Source organism: Ascaphus truei, chromosome 5, assembly GCF_040206685.1.
Source record: "Ascaphus truei isolate aAscTru1 chromosome 5, aAscTru1.hap1, whole genome shotgun sequence".
Lineage (NCBI taxonomy): Eukaryota > Metazoa > Chordata > Amphibia > Anura > Ascaphidae > Ascaphus > Ascaphus truei.
In genome coordinates this window covers 132,681,185-132,698,082 of record NC_134487.1, presented here as the reverse complement: position 1 = coordinate 132,698,082, position 16,898 = coordinate 132,681,185, and the positions used below count along the sequence as shown (strand labels likewise).

The 16,898-nt window shown below is 51.4% G+C and overlaps 2 protein-coding genes across 3 annotated transcripts in view; one reads left to right on the top strand and one right to left on the bottom strand.

Moving 5' to 3' along the window:
• Positions 1–13,180, bottom strand: part of KIAA1191 (KIAA1191 ortholog) — a 21,145-nt gene extending 7,965 nt beyond the window's left edge. The window contains exons 1-5 of one of the 2 annotated variants that reach the window (XM_075600880.1): positions 13,014–13,179; positions 4,180–4,286; positions 3,878–3,963; positions 897–1,087; positions 250–364 (exon numbers count right to left, since the gene is read on the bottom strand). In XM_075600880.1, coding sequence (XP_075456995.1) covers positions 250–364; positions 897–1,087; positions 3,878–3,905 — 334 coding nt within the window. In that variant the 5' untranslated portion in view covers positions 3,906–3,963; positions 4,180–4,286; positions 13,014–13,179. Of the gene's footprint in view, positions 1–249; positions 365–896; positions 1,088–3,877; positions 3,964–4,179; positions 4,287–13,013 lie in introns of both variants that reach the window. The other variant, XM_075600881.1, reaches the window with a different exon arrangement.
• A 192-nt stretch (positions 13,181–13,372) lies between these two features.
• The window catches only part of CFAP43 (cilia and flagella associated protein 43), a 127,229-nt gene continuing 123,703 nt past the window's right edge, over positions 13,373–16,898 (top strand). The window contains exon 1 of the mRNA XM_075600874.1: positions 13,373–13,546. Within this exon, the coding sequence (XP_075456989.1) occupies positions 13,515–13,546 (32 nt within the window). The 5' untranslated portion in view covers positions 13,373–13,514. The remainder of the gene's footprint in view (positions 13,547–16,898) is intronic.

Sequence of the window (16,898 nt, the reverse complement as noted above, 5' to 3'; positions counted from 1 at the left end):
GAGATTATCGATTAGCGATTGGAGATTAGCGATTAGCGATTAGCGATTAGGAGATTTGCGATTAGCGATTGGAGATTAGCGATGAGAAATTGGAGTTAACTGGCAATAAGGTGCATCATACCCTAGTAAATAGGACCTCATATGCTGTTACAGGGATTCTTATGTGGCTATAATGTGCATCACATTATAGCCACAGATATAGTAGTTAAAAGATTAAATGTTTTCTAATCAGTGAAGTGACATCCTTACTTGTCATGAGAGAGTTCATGATGATAGAGGTGGCTTTAGTTTTCACCACAGGGACCTTTTCATTGGAAGAGGGGGGAATAGCAGGCAGGGGCAGGTTACTTTCCCCATCATCAACCTGCACAAGACGATGGAGAGTGGGACAGATAAGTGTAAAGACAGAAGAAAAAACAAAACTATTACGTCATGAGCATGAAATATTCTCTGTAATGTGCTTCTCAATGCCCCTTCACTGCTGGGACTTTTTATACCCTTAGGGCCAAAAGCGCTGTGTGTAAGCAGGAGTCTCACTTTCTTGGTACAAATAATGTTGGGGGTTTGTCTTTGTTTTTTTTTGGGGGGGGGGGGAGGAGGGGTTTCTCTTCAAATTGGACAATCACCTACCCCATGGTTGATATTTGGGGGGGGGGGGGGGGGGGGGAATACAGACAGACTTATCACAATTCAAAGATGGCTGCAACTCCAAATTCCTCAAACATGGAGTCAGATGTCTTAGTGGGATTGAGGTTTTATTATACCAGTGAAATCTCTAGTGCTCTTTAATCTCTCTGGCAACAAAGGGGTTAATAAACTTTGGTTCAATTAGTTCACGCAGAAGTGCAAGTGGAGACACCAAAATGGGAAGGGAGAAGAGCTGCTCCTCAGCATACCTTGGAGAGCATCTGATACTTGCGCTCCGGAATGATTGGCTGTCTCCACAGGATGTTACTGCACATGTCTGAGGGGGGCGGAGTCATCGGTGTGGTGTCCTCCAGCGCATCGTCATAGCTGAAAGCTCGACGGTGCATCCCGATGGGCAGAGACAGCTTCCCCAGTAGCCCACCTGAGCCGTGCTCAATGGCTGAGGACAGAGAGCCCACCACTCACCGTTCAGTTCTACTACAGACGGTGCCTCACAGACATCTTTTTTACAACTACAGCCTAATGCAGGGGAGTGCAAGCTCAGTCCTCAAGGGCAAACAGGCCAGATTTACCCAATTAACAGATACTTAAATTTAGCACTAATTATCTATAGTGCAACTTGCTTTAGTATGCATGGTCCTCAAAAACTGGCCATTTGGTCTTGAGTGCGGAGACTGGACCCCCCCGTACCATCTTATTTTAACCCATCATTTAGGTTTTCTCGGTTTTCCCTATTGCTGCTTAAGGGGCCTGCTACAGGATTCAATCAGCATCTCAGATATTGCAGACCTCTCCAGCACCAAAGGGGATACAACCACCTAAGCATTCTGACTTGCATACACAATGCTGAAAACTGAATACCTGTATAACCTACAATCTAAGGCTGTGGCCACGCTGCTGCTGAGCTCGCTCATGCTTGGAGAGCGGTGATGTCACCAGCTCTCCAAGCATGAGCAATCGCTGTCCTGCAACATTTTTAGAGCAGGAGTGGGGGGGGGGGGGGCATGGCTATTGCAGGAGGGGTGTATCATTGGCTGTATAGGGGATGTCTGTGTTTCCCTCTCCCCCTCTCTCTCCCTTCTCCCCCACCACACCACTCCGTTTGCCCCCCCCACCACACTGCAGCCCTCCGTTTGCCCCCCCCCACTCTGTCCGTTGGCCGCCCCCCCCCCCCCCCCCACTCTGTCCGTTGGCCGCCCCCCCCCACTCTGTCCGTTGGCCGCCCCCCCCCGCACTCTGTCCGTTGGCCGCCCCCCCCCCCCCACTCTGTCCGTTGGCCGCCCCCCACTCTGTCCGTTGGCCGCCCCCCACTCTGTCCGTTGGCCGCCCCCCACTCTGTCCGTTGGCCGCCCCCCACTCTGTCCGTTGGCCGCCCCCCACTCTGTCCGTTGGCCGCCCCCCCCCCCCCACTCTGTCCGTTGGCCGCCCCCCCCCCCACTCTGTCCCGTTGGCCGCCCCCCCCCCCCACTCTGTCCGTTGGCCGCCCCCCCTGTCCGTTTGCCCCCCCACCACATTGCAGCCGTCCGTTTGCCCCCCCCCTCTGTCCGTTTGCCCCCCCCCTCTGTCCGTTTGCCCCCCCCCCCTCTGTCCGTTTGCCCCCCCCCCTCTGTCCGTTTGCCCCCCCCCCCTCTGTCCGTTTGCCCCCCCCCCTCTGTCGTTTGCCCCCCCCCCCTCTGTCCGTTTGCCCCCCCCTCTGTCCGTTTGCCCCCCCCCCTCTGTCGTTTGCCCCCCCCCTCTGTCCGTTTGCCCCCCCCCTCTGTCCGTTTGCCCCCCCCCTCTGTCCGTTTGCCCCCCCCCTCTGTCCGTTTGCCCCCCCCCTCTGTCCGTTTGCCCCCCCCCCCTCTGTCCGTTTGCCCCCCCCCCTCTGTCCGTTTGCCCCCCCCCCTCTGTCAGTTTGCCCCCCCCCCTCTGTCCGTTTGCCCGCCCCACCCCCTCTGTCCGTTTGCCGCCCCACCCCCTCTGTCCGTTTGCCTGCCCCACCCCCTCTGTCCGTTTGCCCGCCCCACCCCCTCTGTCCGTTTGCCCGCCCCACCGACCTCTGTCCGTTTGCCCGCCCCCCCCCTTGTCCGTTTGCCCCGCCCCCCCTTGTCCGTTTGCCCCCCTTTCCACTTCTCTCTGCTGAATTCAGTGTTGCTGAATTCAGTGTCAGTGTGTGACAGCAGAGTAGAACACGCCCCCTCTCTCCCATTCGTTAGAGCAGGGTCATGTGACCCTACTCTCAGCACGAAAGTGTCTCTCCCTTGTCTCCCCAAGCAGAACGCATGGGAGAGCGTGTGTGCACGCGCATGAGCGCGCGAGCACAGCGGGAGAGGGGATGTGCTGATCAACATTGAAGGTAAACTCCAAGCGAGCTCAGCGCCAGCGGTGACTCAGCCGAATGTTAGACAAGTCACTTTATCTCCTTGTCCCCGGCTTTATTAATTGTAGGTGAATGGTAATGTTCCCATCTCCCAGTTATGTGGCTGCAGTTTAAAACATCTTAAGCATGGTACTAATTATTCACCCCAGATGTAGCTGCATGAAATAGAATTGGTTTTTGAAAAACAAAAAGGTGTCATATGAATACAAAATGATATTCTAGGTGCAAAAAAAGGATCAAGAATTATACCAATAATGTTGCAGAACAGGCTCAAGTTACACAAGACCAAAAAAGATGGAGAAGCAGCTTTCAATCAAGACGATGCCTTGAAAATACATATTCCCCATTATCTATGCAGACTCAAGACTGTTGTGCTTGTTGTTAAAATAAACTGTAAACTTCCCAATAAAAGGTATTGCATGACAGACTCAAAAATTTAAATTGACTAGACAAGTTTATACATAAGAGTTTGTTCCAAACTGTTCTACAGGCTGCCATTTCGCTTCTTAGGAACTTGTTTTTCTAACACTGCCACTGCTAGCATGTCTGAGACAAAACGCGTCAGTAACAAATCTCTAACCCCTACTTAATAGGCTGTAACAATTTTCCCCTTGATCCCAGGTGCATGAAGATGAAATTGTCCCTAACAAGCAATGACTGCTTTATAGAATATTGAATGTGGGTCCTTAAAGTGATAGGTAGTATTGTAGTCTATTTAAGACTTCAGTTAATAATGCTAAAGGTTTAGACTCAACATAACAATGCGATACATATTCCAGCTTCTCCCCTGCTACACAAAGAAGTGCACCAACTTCATAACAATACCATTTTTTCCCCAGGAGAACAACGAGTAAGAAGAAGCAAGATTACCAGGTACATCAGGCTGTCTTGAGGCCATTACAGTGGATAGAGATGCTGCTCTTTTTCTCTATGGTATTCCAGAAATTACTTGTTACCTGGCAAAAACAAGCATCTTTTTATTTCTCAAGCGAACAGCAATGGGACAAGAGGATCTTCAAACAAGCATTCATTGATCAGTGTTACGCAAAGTTTACAGAATTCGTGGTTGATTGGGTGAGCTACGCAAGAGTCAGCACCGAGCCCCAACAGGTGCCCATTGTACACCTATTGCCAAACAATGCGGATATGAAAAGTGCGATTAATTATCTTACCGGCCACGTGGTAGTAGGAATTAACTGGAGTGAAAGTGGAACATTGTGCAGATGAAGCTGAAACTTTGGAAATGTCCCCAAAGTGGTCCATGCAGAGTACCTGAAGACTAGAAGAAATACTATGCATTAGGTTGTATAAATAATAATAAAAATAAAATAAAAAAACACATAAATCTTAATAGTACAGTATCATTATGATTAACCCCTTAACTCCCAGAGAGAAATTGCAAGGCATGGCCCGCTTTTACAGTAATGGAGTTAAGAGGCTTTTTCTACCATTTCAATTGAGTAGTCTCATTCCCCCTCCAGCTTTATAGCATAACCAGACAGCTTATTTGTTTCTGGAAAACCCTTAAATCCTGTGTTTTTTTTTAAATTAAAGAGCTACATTCTCCAACACAAACTTGCTCTTGTGGGCAACACTTTATGAAAAATGTGCCCTTTTAAAGTCGGTCCTTCAAAGGGTATGACAAACTCAAGTAGTTATATCGCTCTAGGACAGCGGTGGGTAACTCCAGTCAGTCAGTCATCAAGGGGCACCAACAGGCCACGTTTTCAGGATATCCCTGCTTCAGCACTGACGGCAAACTCATGTCTGATGCACTTATTCCCACTGTGTTATATTATGTCACGTGTATTACTGCTGTGAAGCGCTATGTACATAAATGGCGCTATATAAAAAAGGATTAGGAAAGACAGAAACCAGCGCAAAAATGTCCATGAAAATAACGACTTTAGAAAATGATTGCAGAAAAGCAAATGAATAATAAAAAATAAAAATGCACATATAAATGAGATTCCTCAAATATATAGTGATACACGGTTGCAATATTACCAGACCCGCAGGATGGTTGAGGGGTTAAAGAGGAACACAAAAGAATGGCGAGTTCAATTGTAATGTCAGGACCACTTTATGTAGATAAAAAGTGAACATCCAGTCTTCAATGATGCTAGCAGGGAGCTCTGTTCAGAGGGAGCGGTTTTTGGACTCCATCAAATAAAGGTAGACTTCTATTCAAGCTGACACTCACAGCACAGTAGAAGCAGGTTGGCGTATGCGCCCGCTCCCGGTGTTAGAAAAAGTCCTATAACAGCAGGGAAATCGGCTCTAAAACAGACTTCTGATGCGGACCCAGCATTCACTGCGCCGTGAGGGGGAATAGACTCCGGTAGGGTATGCGCCTAACACCGGGAGCGGGCGCATACCCTACCGGAGCCAACATGCTTCTACTGTGCTGTGAGTGTCAGCTTGAAATAGGAAGTCTACATTTATTTGATGGAGTCCAAAAACCGCTCCCTCTGAACAGAGCTCCCTGCTAGCATCATTGAAGACTGGATGTTCACTTTTTATCTACATAAAGTGGTCCTGACATTACAATTGAACTCGCCATTCTTTTGTGTTCCTCTTTAACCCCTCAACCATCCTGCGGGTCTGGTAATATTGCAACAGTGTATCACTATATCATTTGAGGAATCTCATTTATATGTGCATTTTTATTTTTTATTGTTCAATTGGTTTCTGTCTTTCTAATCTCTCTTCTGATGCACTGAGCCATCATTATTTACTGGCTGCACGTCACATGGTTGGAGCCTCCACATTTAATATACCCTTAAATTGTTTTAACAATTGGTGCTCCTATATATTTAATTCACCTCTGATAAAAAAATCACTTTTAGTTTAGAGCGCACACATCCTCTTTTCGCTATATAAAGAAAGATTATACATACAAAACATACTTGTTGGTGGCCCTTGGGGACTAGAGTTGCCCACACCTGCTGTATTACAAGTGCAGTCACTAGGAACCATAACAGAAGACCAAGGGCAAAAAGTAAAACAGGGTGACCAGCATGGAAGCCGAAAGGCTGCTCATGAAAATGCACCGATAGCGGCTTTTTCATGTTTCCACTATTAGGCCTGGGACCCGCTGCGCTCGTTGGCGCGGGCGGCAATGTAGCGAGTTCCCCACCAGCAGGGGAATCCTTGCGAGCCGGTCCCGGTCCCCACTGGCTGCACAGCTGACTACACGCTGTGGTGCGTCAGCCGCTAGGAGACACCACAGAATGGTGTTTCCTAGCTTCGACGCGTCACGTGGTGTGGCTGTGAGCCAATGGGGAGGGGAGGCTGCGGGAGGAGGAGAGGCTTCGGGGAGCGGGGAGGAGTGTGGAGTGAAAGCAGCGTGAGTGCCTCTCTGTGTGTGTGTCTGAGTGCGTGAGTGCCTGCCTGTGTGTGTGTATGTGTGTGCCTGTCTGTGTGCGTGCCTGTCTCTGTCTGTGTGTGTGTGTGTGTGTGTGTGTATGAGTGCGTGCGTGCCTGTGTCTGTCTGTCTGTGTGTGTGTGCCTGCCTGCGTGTGTTTTTTTTACTTACCTGCAGTCCGTGGCAGCCCGTGGAGGGAGGGGGGGGGAAGAGTAGCGGGTCCCTCCGCTCAAGCCACCCCTCCCTGTCAATCCTCCCACTCCCGCCCACCTCCCGCTCCGGCCCCTCACGTCATGGCCGCGCCCCCTCACGTCATGGCCGCGCCCCCCCCGACCCGTTTGGCCACGCCCACCCCGCTCCGAGAAAAGTATCCTGTAGACCGCAGATCGCGGTACAGCGAGTTGCACGCGCCGCCGGCAAGCAAGCCAGCCGTGCGGACGCGTGCAATGGGACCTTAGCCTTAGGCCGGGGCCATAGAGGCTTGATCAGAGCGGAGCCGCGCTGACGCTGAAGCTCGCCTGCTGAAGTCTGCGCGATTGCATGGACTTGTAGGCGAGCCAGCGTGCGCGAAGGGAGCCGGGGGGGGAGGTGGTTGGAGGCGGGGCAGTGACGTCGCTGGGCCAATCGCCCACGACGCACTGACGTCAACGTCACGGCGCCGTGACGTTGATGCTGCTTCAGGCTGATTGGATGTTTTCAGCCGACAGCGCGCTGAAAAACAGCTAGGCTGTCGGCTGAAAATTCCAGCGCCTCAGCACGCCTGCGGACGCTCGCGTGAGCCCCCTCTCAAGGCATCCTCATTGAGGATGCAGGGGCTCAGCGCGGAGCGTCCGCACGGCTCAGCGCAGCCTGTCCTTGTATGGACTCGGCCTTAGTCTGCGGCCACGCTGCCGAGACACAATCTTGGCGCGCTCACTTTAATGTGCGCTCGTGCACATAGGCTTCCCAATGCTAAGGGCTTGGAGAGACATGGAAATCTGATTTCCAAGCGCTCAGAAGGGTCACATGACCCTTCAGCAACGAATCAGCACCAGTAAATGCACACAGCAGCCCGATCCAGTCAATGACACGCTCCTCCCTTATTCGGCGCACCCCCCCACCCCCCACAAAATTCAGCAGGACAGCCTAACGCTCATGCTTAGAGAGTTGGTGATGTCACCGTTCTCAAGCATGAGCGCCACAGCCGTAGAACAAACAAAAAAAAAACTGGCACCAGATGCTACCACTCGATACCAGTCTACGCAACAAGGCTATTTTGACATTAAAGCGACATTTTCAAGCTGTGACTTGATCAAGGCAAGGTATGAAGGGCCAATCAGCTTGCTATTTGGGAAGCGTAACAGCAGGTTAAGCAGTGAGGCACATAAATTATAATGTGTTGGAGAAGGAGATATATATACAAACACACATTTTGACAAAGGTACCAACGAGGACAAAAACGTTGATCATCTTAATAAATTCACTTGGTGTAAGTCCAAGTGTGCTGGATCTGTTTTGCTCTTACATCTACACACCTGTAACATTCCAAATTGATATGAATACAACACAAGATTATAGAAAAATAAAGATATTACTTTATTAATACATACATATCACACCCAGCCCTGACATTTTTGTCCCCAGGGGGGGATCAGTATACCCCTCATGAAGGTGCCCTTGTGGACTGAAACAACGGGTTTGGGTGTGATAAGTATTAACAAAGTAATAGTAATTATTGTTTCTATAATCTTGTAGAAAAAAAGGGGGTGATGTATATTAGCGCTAACGGAGATAATAAATACAACCCTATTATGAGGGTGGCCCTAGTGGCAAGCTAGGCAGCCTGATGACAATCTGATGGTACAATAAAAGGGATACAGGCGCCTAATATGTCCAATTAGGTTGATCCAATGTAGATAGTTCAAATTTCGGAATGATCAGCAAACTGTTGGTATTCTGATGACCAGATGCAACCTCATTCGTTGGATGTGGAACATGTAATGAAATAAAAATATATTTAGTGCAACACAGCTATTACATTACACAGACAGAAACACACAGGACATACCAACACCACAAACAGGACAAGCAAACAGCAAACAGGACTAACAACTACAAAAGCAAAGCTATAAGTAAAATTAGTTTAATATAACTAGATAGATAAAAGGTTGTGGACAATAGCAGGAACAGCATCCGGTTGGGTAAAATCCGAGTAACACTCACAGGACGGCTGAAAGTTATAAGCAACTAGCTGAGAGACCCGGCGTTGCCCGGGATATAATTTTGGGGGGCGTACGACAGGGTTAGGCTTCCCCCCCCCCCCCTTGACAGCTAGGTGGGTGACTGAGTGTGTGGGTGACTGGGTGGGTGTGTGACACTTGACTGAGTGGGTGGGTGGGTGACTGAGTGGGTGGGTGACTTTGGGTCGGTTTGACTTTGGGTCGGTGGGTGGGTGACTTTGGGTCGGTGGGTGGGTGACTTTGGGTCGGTTTGACTTTGGGTCGGTGGGTGTGTGACTTTGGGTCGGTGGGTGTGTGACTTTGGGTCGGTGGGTGGGTGACTTTGGGTCGGTTTGACTTTGGGTCAGTGGGTGGGTGACTTTGGGTCGGTGGGTGACTTTGGGTCGGTGGTTGGGTGGGTGAGTTGGGTCGGTGGGTGGGTGAGTGGGAGACTGACTGGGTGGGTGAGTGGGAGACTGACTGGGTGGGTGAGTGGGAGACTGACTGGGTGGGTGAATGGGTGACTGGGTGACTGACTGGGTGGGTGGGTGACTGACTGGGTGGGTGAGTGACTGACTGGGTGGGTGAGTGGGTGACTGGGTGGGTGAGTGGGTGACTGACTGACTGGGTGAGTGGGTGACTGACTGGGTGGGTGAGTGGGTGACTGACTGGGTGGGTGAGTGGGTGACTGACTGACTGGGTGAGTGGGTGACTGACTGGGTGGGTGAGTGGGTGACTGACTGGGTGGGTGAGTGGGTGACTGACTGGGTGGGTGAGTGGGTGACTGACTGGGTGGGTGAGTGGGTGAGTGGGTGACTGAGTGGGTGGGTGACTGACTGACTGGGTGGGTGACTGAGTGAGTGGGTGGGTGAGTGGGTGACTGACTGACTGAATGGGTGGGTGACTGGGTGACTGACTGAATGGGTGACTGACTGAATGGGTGACTGGGTGACTGAATGGGTGGGTAACTGAGTGGGTGACTGAGTGGGTGGGTGACTGAGTGGGTGGGTGGGTGACTGGGTGAAAGTAACTGGGTGGGTGACTGGGTGGGTGACTGAGTGGGTGACTGAGTGAGTGGGTGACTGAGTGAGTGGGTGACTGAGTGAGTGGGTGACTGAGTGAGTGGGTGACTGAGTGAGTGGGTGACTGAGTGAGTGGGTGACTGAGTGAGTGGGTGACTGAGTGAGTGGGTGACTGAGTGAGTGGGTGACTGAGTGAGTGGGTGACTGAGTGAGTGGGTGACTGAGTGAGTGGGTGACTGAGTGGGTGACTGAGTGAGTGGGTGACTGAGTGAGTGGGTGACTGAGTGAGTGGGTGACTGAGTGAGTGGGTGACTGAGTGAGTGGGTGACTGAGTGAGTGGGTGACTGAGTGAGTGGGTGACTGAGTGAGTGGGTGACTGAGTGAGTGGGTGACTGAGTGAGTGGGTGACTGAGTGAGTGGGTGACTGAGTGAGTGGGTGACTGAGTGAGTGGGTGACTGAGTGAGTGGGTGACTGAGTGAGTGGGTGACTGAGTGAGTGGGTGACTGAGTGAGTGGGTGACTGAGTGAGTGGGTGACTGAGTGAGTGGGTGACTGAGTGAGTGGGTGACTGAGTGGGTGGGTGACTGAGTGGGTGGGTGACTGAGTGGGTGGGTGACTGAGTGGGTGGGTGACTGAGTGGGTGGGTGACTGAGTGGGTGGGTGACTGGGTGAAAGTGGGTGACTGGGTGAAAGTGACTGAGTGGGTGACTGGGTGGGTGTGTGGGTGACTGAGTGGGTGACTGGGTGGGTGGGTGACTGAGTGAGTGGGTGGGTGACTGAGTGGGTGGGTGACTGAGTGAGTGGGTGGGTGACTAAGTGAGTTTATGGGTGACTAAGTGAGTGGGTGGGTGGGTTACTGAGTGGGTGGGTGACTGAGTGGGTGGGTGACTGGGTGGGTGAAAGTGACTGGGTGGGTGTGTGGGTGACTGGGTGACAGTGCGTGGGTGGGAGACGGTGTGTGACTTACCTTGACCCCGTGGCATCTGGCTGGGGCAGGAGGTGAGTTCGGGAAGCTGGGGGGGGGGGGCAAGAGTGGCAGGAGTCCCGCGCCGCGCTTCCCCTCTCCGGTAGCGGCGCACGTGAGGGGGAGTCCCGCGCCGCGCTTCCCCTCTCCGGTAGCGGCGCACGTGAGGGGGAGTCCCGCGCCGCGCTTCCCCTCTCCGGTAGCGGCGCACGTGAGGGGGAGTCCCGCGCCGCGCTTCCCCTCTCCGGTAGCGGCGCACGTGATGGGGAGTCCCGCGCCGCTTCCCCTCTCCGGTAGCGGCGCACGTGATGGGGAGTCGCGCGACGCTTCCCCTCTCCGGTAGCGGCGCACGTGATGGGGAGTCCCGCGCCGCTTCCCCTCTCCGGTAGCGGCGCACGTGAGGGGGAGAGCAGGAGGGCCGCGCCGTGAGGGGGGAGGAGCCTGGAGTTTGCTGCTGAGCAGCAGGGCCGCGCTTCCTCCGCGGCGCACGGTGAGGGTGATGGTGCGGCTGGGGATGTTGCTGAGCGTGGGGATTTGGGTGAGGTGGGGAGGGGGGAGAGAGTGAGGGGCACCGGGAGAGTGAGGGGCACCGGGAGAGGAGGGGCACCGGGAGAGGAGGGGCACCGGGAGAGGAGGGGGGGGGTGTGGAAGGTGAGCTGCGGTCCAACTGACGGGGGAGAGTGTGTGTCCCTGTGTGTGTGTGTCCCTGTGTGTGTGTGTCCCTGTGTGTCCTTTGGCCCGTCACTCCGCCTCAGGCCAATGAGAGGTGTGCGGGGGCGGACCAAGGGACCAATGAGATTTCCCCTAGGGACACCGGACATCCAGGCAGGCAGGCAGGCTGGCAGGCAAACATACAGTGCTTTCACTAATATAGTATAAGATGTGCATCCAATATGCTTGTAGATTCTCTCTGCCACATGAAAGGAATTAGCAGGGCTTCCAGTTCACCGTAACCTCTCCCGTATGCCTCGGTTCCTCAGACCAGAAAGGATAGTATCTGGCGTGCTTCTCCACGTCCCGTGTCAATTCGGGACTGGTAGTGACGTCACCGGACGTGCGTCACAAGCAGGCAAGACCTTCTGGCGATATTGGAAGGGACGGCGATCGTAACTCCTCTGCTGCTTCTCACAATTGCTAATTCCTTTCATGTGGCAGAGAGAATCTACAAGCATATTGGATGCACATTGCTTATAACTTTCAGCCGTCCTGTGAGTGTTACTCGGATTTTACCCAACCGGATGCTGTTCCTGCTATTGTCCACAACCTTTTATCTATCTAGTTATATTAAACTAATTTTACTTATAGCTTTGCTTTTGTAGTTGTTAGTCCTGTTTGCTGTTTGCTTGTCCTGTTTGTGGTGTTGGTATGTCCTGTGTGTTTCTGTCTGTAATGTAATAGCTGTTGTTGCACTAAATATATTTTTATTTCATTACATGTTCCACATCCAACGAATGAGGTTGCATCTGGTCATCAGAATACCAACAGTTTGCTGATCATTCCGAAATTTGAACTATCTACATTGGATCAAAGAATCCACCTTATTGGACATATTAGGCGCCGGTATCCCTTGATTTCTATAGTCTTGCGTTGATATTCATTTAAATGTGGAATGTTAAAGCAGCAATAATAACACCCCCCTTTTCTCCATTTTTATATGTAAAGCATGTGACAATGAATTCTACATTCTGACCTAAGCTGGAAATCATTTGGTGCTCCTGCTATAAAATCGGTCAAAATCCTGATTGTGTGCCTAACTAAATGGCTGCTTCAGTCGTAACTCAGCAGCTACCATGTATCCCTATATTACTAAGGTAACATTATCTATTGTTACAGTTTAGAACTCAAACTACTGGGAACATTTGCAACAAATTATGATAAACAGTAAAGTGACCAAAGATGTCACGTTTTGCTGCTTTAAACCTGTATATGCTGCTTTAAACCTGTGTATGCTGCCCCCCCTCCCCCCATCACACAATGGACCCCAGGGCCCTCCATTTTGACTGAGTGCTGCCATTTTGGACCCCCCATTGTACCAAAGTTAGCGCTGAGGTGGTGGTGTAAAACTCGTGGATTATAAACAGGGAATATGAGGCTGTTCTCTGCAGCAGTCACAATGTGAGCAGCACACACCCGTTATGGGCGCACTACCCCGCTACAAATAATAACCGGAAGAGCAGAGGCAGCGGTGACAAACCGGTGCAGCGGTTTCATATTATAGCGCCTGTGCATGGGACACGTCGCTGTGCGGATATAACCCGCACGGAGCCTCCGCCACAGGACGAGTCGCTCCTGGAGTACGCGAGTTTACTTATTACCCTGTATAGCGATGCATTTCCCGGCAGCAGATTACCCTGTGTATAGCGATGCATTTCCCGGCAGCAGATTACCCTGTGTAGTGATGCATTTCCCGGCAGCGCCTCGCACTGTAATCACTATAATGACCGATGCTCCTCACCTGCAGACCGGGCGGCCCTGGGTCCCCAGCTTCCTCGGTACTAAAAAGCGGTCCTCGTTGTTTCTGGAAACCTGAAATGGTCACAACCGCCACAGATACTGAGGAGTGAAGAGTCCATTGTCCACTGCGGAATGGCGACCGGGAAAACAAGCAGAGCACGCATGCGCGGCGTGGGGCGGGCCGGCTGCGCATGCGCCACTCCACACTGCGCGAGAACGGTTTCACTCGCGTTATTACTGAGGCCTCAGCGGCCATGTTTTGTTTGGGAAAACTGCAGTTGCACATACACATAGTTACGCCCCCTATACTCACCAATCACAATGCTCGGCGACTTATCCAATAGGATTTGGTGGTTTGTGTCTCCTAGCAACTGATGTAACAAACGCTGCGGGTGCTCTTGAGGGGAGGCTCCGCGCAGCCCCAGCACCCCGGGACAGGCAGCCCCCAGCACCCCGGGACAGGCAGCCCCCAGCACCCCGGGACAGGCAGCCCCGGGACAGCATGGACGACTCCGGCTGCTCTCTGGAAGTCAGGTAACGGCTTACAAAGTGTCATGGAGCCAGATCTCTTTCTGGCTATAGTAATGGCACCAGGTCCAAGTACCCCGTCTAGTCAGTGTACCTCACTGCACTTATACAATATAGCACTTCTCCTTTCCAAACTGATTTTTGGGTTCAAAACAAGCACGTTTCACTGATTTAATCTTTGGAAGTTGACATTTAATTCATCATGAGGAAAAGTAGATAAAGAGGCATTCAATATATATATATATATATATATATATATATATATATATATATATATATATATATATATATGTAATACGATACCGTGTGACCGAATATCAAAGGCAGCACTCCACGAGGTAGTCAAAAGATTTTGTATTTAGTGAGACATAAAAACCAACGTTTCGGTCCTCCAGGTGATGTACAGACAGAGTGAAATAGAACACATATAAGTACCTTCCCAAATCATGACAAACAGGTGCACCACATTATTAAATACAATTGATTAACTTACATGCTCAATGCAGGATCAGCACATTATTGTCAGACCAGCAGATGTTAACTAGACCTCTAAAGTGACACTAACATGTAGAACACACTCCCTGCACATGTATCAGTAAAGGGAAGCTGTTTATGTATGCATTAACTTCTGTCGCGTAATTCAGATAGAGTACTGGGCGCCTGTAGCCCAAACAGCCTATCTGCGCATGCGCGAGCTGTCCGGCAGTGCAGGGAGAAGGTACATAATGAAAACGAGCAGTGGAGCCATTGCGCATGCGCGAACCGTCGGTAAATAAATAAATAATGGTCATGGCGGTTCACAACACTCTGTTATATATATATACTAGCTGAGAGACCCGGCGTTGCCCGTGAGTTAAATTTCCCGCTAGGAGGAGGGGGAGGGGGGAGAGCGGACGGGAGGGCGGGGGGAGAGCGGACGGGAGGGCGGACGGAAGAGCGGACGGGAGGGCGGGGGGAGGGCGGGGGAAGAGCGGACGGGAGGGCGGGGGGAGAGCGGACGGGAGGGCGGGGGGAGGGCGGACGGGAGAAGGGTGGGGGGAGAGCGGACGGGAGGAGGGGGGGAGAGCGGACGGGAGGAGGGGGGGAGAGCGGACGGGAGGAGGGGGGGAGAGCGGACGGGAGGAGGGGGGGAGAGCGGACAGGAGGGGGCAGTGGACGGGGGGGGGCAGTGGACAGAGGGGGGCAGTGGACAGAGGGGGGTGGACAGTGGACAGGAGGGGGGGACATTGGACAGGAGGGGGGTGGGTTGGTTAAAATTTCCGGGTCTCTCCTCTCCACTCCCCCTGTATGTTTCTCCGCTCCCCCCTCTCTCTCCGCTCCTGCCCCCCCCATGTGACACACACACACAGTGACACACAGTGTCACACACACACACACACACACAGTGACATACACACAGTGTCACACACACACAGTGTCACACACACACACAGTAACACACACACACAGTGACACACACACACAGTGACACACACACACAGTGACACACACACACGTCACCTCTCCTTCCGTGCGCCGCCATCTTAGTTAGTCCGCGAGGGAGGTGAGTGGAGCGGGAGGTGAGTGGAGCGGGAGGGAGTGGAGTGGGAGGGAGGTGAGTGGAGTGGAGTGGAGCGGGAGGGAGTGGAGAGGGAGGGAGGTGAGTGGAGCGTCTCCTGGGCACCTCTTAGGTGGCCGCGTGTTCCCCCGCCGGGGAGGGAGGTGAGTGGAGCGGGAGGTAGTGGAGCGGGAGTGGAGCGGGAGGGAGGTGAGTGGAGCGGGAGGGAGGTGAGTGGAGCGGGAGAGAGGTGAGTGGAGCAGGAGGGAGGTAAGTGGAGCTCCGGGGAGGGAGGTGAGTGTGATGGGGGTGAGAGAGGACAGAGAGAGTGTATGTGTGGCCGAGGGGGAAGAGAGGTGTGTGTGTGTGTGTGTGTGTGTGTGTGTGTGTGTGTGTGTGTGTGTGTGTGTGTGTGTGTGTGTGTGTGTGTGTGTGTGTGTGTGTGTGTGTGTGTGTGTGTGTGTGTGTGTGTGTCGTCACTCCGCCTCAGGCCAATGGGAGGTGCGGGGGCGGAAGGCCCAAGGGACCAATGAGATTTCCCCTAGGGACACAGGAAGATGCAGACAGGCATACAGTGCTTTCACTAATATATAATAAGATGCAGCCTTTGATTACATTTATTGAAAACTAGTTACCTAAGCTGCCGAACGATTGGTTCTCCGTGATCGATCAGCAAAATTCTGCTTCCCCGGGTTCCCTAAATGGCTCTATTTCGGTTTCAAATCAGTCCTCCAGTCAGTGTAACTCAGCAGCTATAATGTATTCTTATATTACTAAGGTAACATGATCTATTGTTACAGTTTGCAACTGAAACTGCTGGGAATATTGGCAACAAATGATCACAAACAGGAAAGTGTTGCACAGATCTCGCACTGCTGGGGAGTTGGGCTAAACCTGCTATAGAAATCAAAGGATGCTCAGTATATTAAAACTAATTAAAAATAGCATTAAAAGTCGAAGTTTAAAATAAAAAAAGGTAGTAGGTACTATCTAATACAACAGAACTGGTTTATTTAAAAAAAATGTAAAAAATACCACCTAGGATATTTGCTTTGATTGCTCTTATTAAGAGAGAGGTTTAACGTTCTGCATAATAAATCTCTGCAGAGGACTAAATAATTTACCTGCTGTGTGGCAATAACTAGCATTTCTCCCCTACAAATTCAAGGAACAAATATATTCCACACCAAGCAGCACATTGACCCAAGTGCTGACACTCTTCCCATATTTGTTATAGTGTGAAGTACAGATGTAGCCAGAATTACTGCCCCATGTCCGTCAAAAACTAAGTTTAAATTCCCAGTGATTATTTGTATTTTGCGGTGACCAGAACTGAGCTGCTAATGAAACGCGAACAGAAAGAAAATTGAATTTTAGCATCAATCGTAGTACTCTGCAGTAATGATAGGAGGCGCTAGTGTGCAAGTGTGTCTTTAATCTACCAGGCCTGCACAACCTGTAAAGTGAGAAGGGCCGAAATGCTCCACGGAAAACAGATTCGGGCCGCACGGGTAAAAGAGCATTTATTATTAAAAATTATACATTTCTTTTATTAAAAGCCTGTCACGGAAGACCAGCACTTTTAACACCTTTATACCTTCTTGGAACAAACCACGGGGCAGGACAACATTGTTGAATAAAATAGAGTTTATTTGGTGAGACCGCAGATATACAAAAAATGCACAAAACATCATATCTCCACCCAGCACCCCTCATCATCATCTCCCCCAGCACCCTTCACCATGATCTCCCTCAGCACCCTTCACCATCATCTCCCCCAGCACACTTGTGACGATGGAGAGGATTTGGCCTGGGATTAAA